Source organism: Penaeus japonicus, unplaced genomic scaffold (genome assembly GCF_977035675.1).
Source record: "Penaeus japonicus unplaced genomic scaffold, GWHDUDI00000001_assembly GWHDUDI00000016, whole genome shotgun sequence".
Classification (NCBI taxonomy): Eukaryota; Metazoa; Arthropoda; class Malacostraca; order Decapoda; family Penaeidae; genus Penaeus; species Penaeus japonicus.
In genome coordinates this window covers 14,015,408-14,016,558 of record NW_028234418.1, presented here as the reverse complement: position 1 = coordinate 14,016,558, position 1,151 = coordinate 14,015,408, and the positions used below count along the sequence as shown (strand labels likewise).

General features: G+C 51.9%; 1 protein-coding gene across 1 annotated transcript in view; it reads right to left on the bottom strand.

Moving 5' to 3' along the window:
• LOC122267987 (transcription factor Sox-14) overlaps positions 1–343 on the bottom strand; it is a 1,418-nt gene extending 1,075 nt beyond the window's left edge. Inside the window, exon 1 of the mRNA XM_043038220.2 lies at positions 1–343. This exon is cut by the window's left edge and continues 1,075 nt beyond it. Within this exon, the coding sequence (XP_042894154.1) occupies positions 1–273 (273 nt within the window). The 5' untranslated portion in view covers positions 274–343.
• Positions 344–1,151: the final 808 nt, after the last annotated feature.

Sequence of the window (1,151 nt, the reverse complement as noted above, 5' to 3'; positions counted from 1 at the left end):
CTTGTAATCCGGGTGCTCCTTCATGTGTTGGGCGCGAAGACGCTTGGCTTCGTCGATGAAAGGACGCTTTTCTGCCTCCGTTAGAAGTTTCCACTCGGAGCCGAGACGTTTGGAGATTTCTGAGTTGTGCATCTTGGGGTTTTCTTGGGCGATCTTGCGACGCTGCATGCGCGACCACACCATGAAAGCGTTCATGGGGCGCTTGATGTGATCATCCTTCTTGGAGGCGCCTCCCGTAGGAGAGGTACTGGTAGGTGACGGAACTTGGTTCATGGCTGTCACTGTCTAGCGCGCTACGCTCTGAGTCGCGAACTGGCGGCCGACCGCAAAAAGAATGATGGACGGTAAGGGCAGCAAGTGTAATATTACACCACAGAGGTGGCGCGGCGAGTATGCGCCCACGAGTCACTAGTAAGCTCCGCCCACCGCCCGCTCGACCAATCCACGCACCGGTAAATCATCGCTGACTTAGTTGGGCGGAGCGCAGCCAATTTTCTTGCCCAATGCGCAGCTTTGTTACAAATATGTGAGGTGCTCCGTTCCCCCGATTGGTCCAAGACGCAGCCACATGTGGAGGTCGCCAAGAAAATATGACACGAGGTCTGAGCAAGGGCTGCTGATGGCGCGAAACAACACGGGGCGTGCGAGCGGCAGTGTCTTTTGAGGCTTTTTCATTTTAATTACCTTTTCTCCGACTTTTAATTGCTCCTCCTCTTCCTTTACAACGGCTTACGACCAGTTTAAATGAAACATTTTATTTCCTTAAGAGGAAGTGATCAAGGACAGCCAAGCATCACTGTGACAGCGCGACTAACTTCATTTAGCCTCTCGATGTAAGTGGCAACAACGCGTTGTATGTAAACTTGATGTATAGCCGCCCGACCTCACGCCTGGCAATCTTTGTCATCGGTTGAGTTATTTGTTTTGGCCTAAGCATCCCAAGGGTGCGTCTTTGTCCCCTTCTCACAAGAGGCGTCATCTAAAACAACGCAAAAATGTCCTCTTCTACCCCCTCCCCCTCCCCCCCACATCATCTCATCCTGCTCTCCCTCATTCCCTTTTTCCTGAGGTGTCAATGCGAAATACTCATAAACGCTGAGGAGTGTCAAAGGCTTTTTAGAAAGTCCCACATCCTCCTGTTTGCCTCGGCG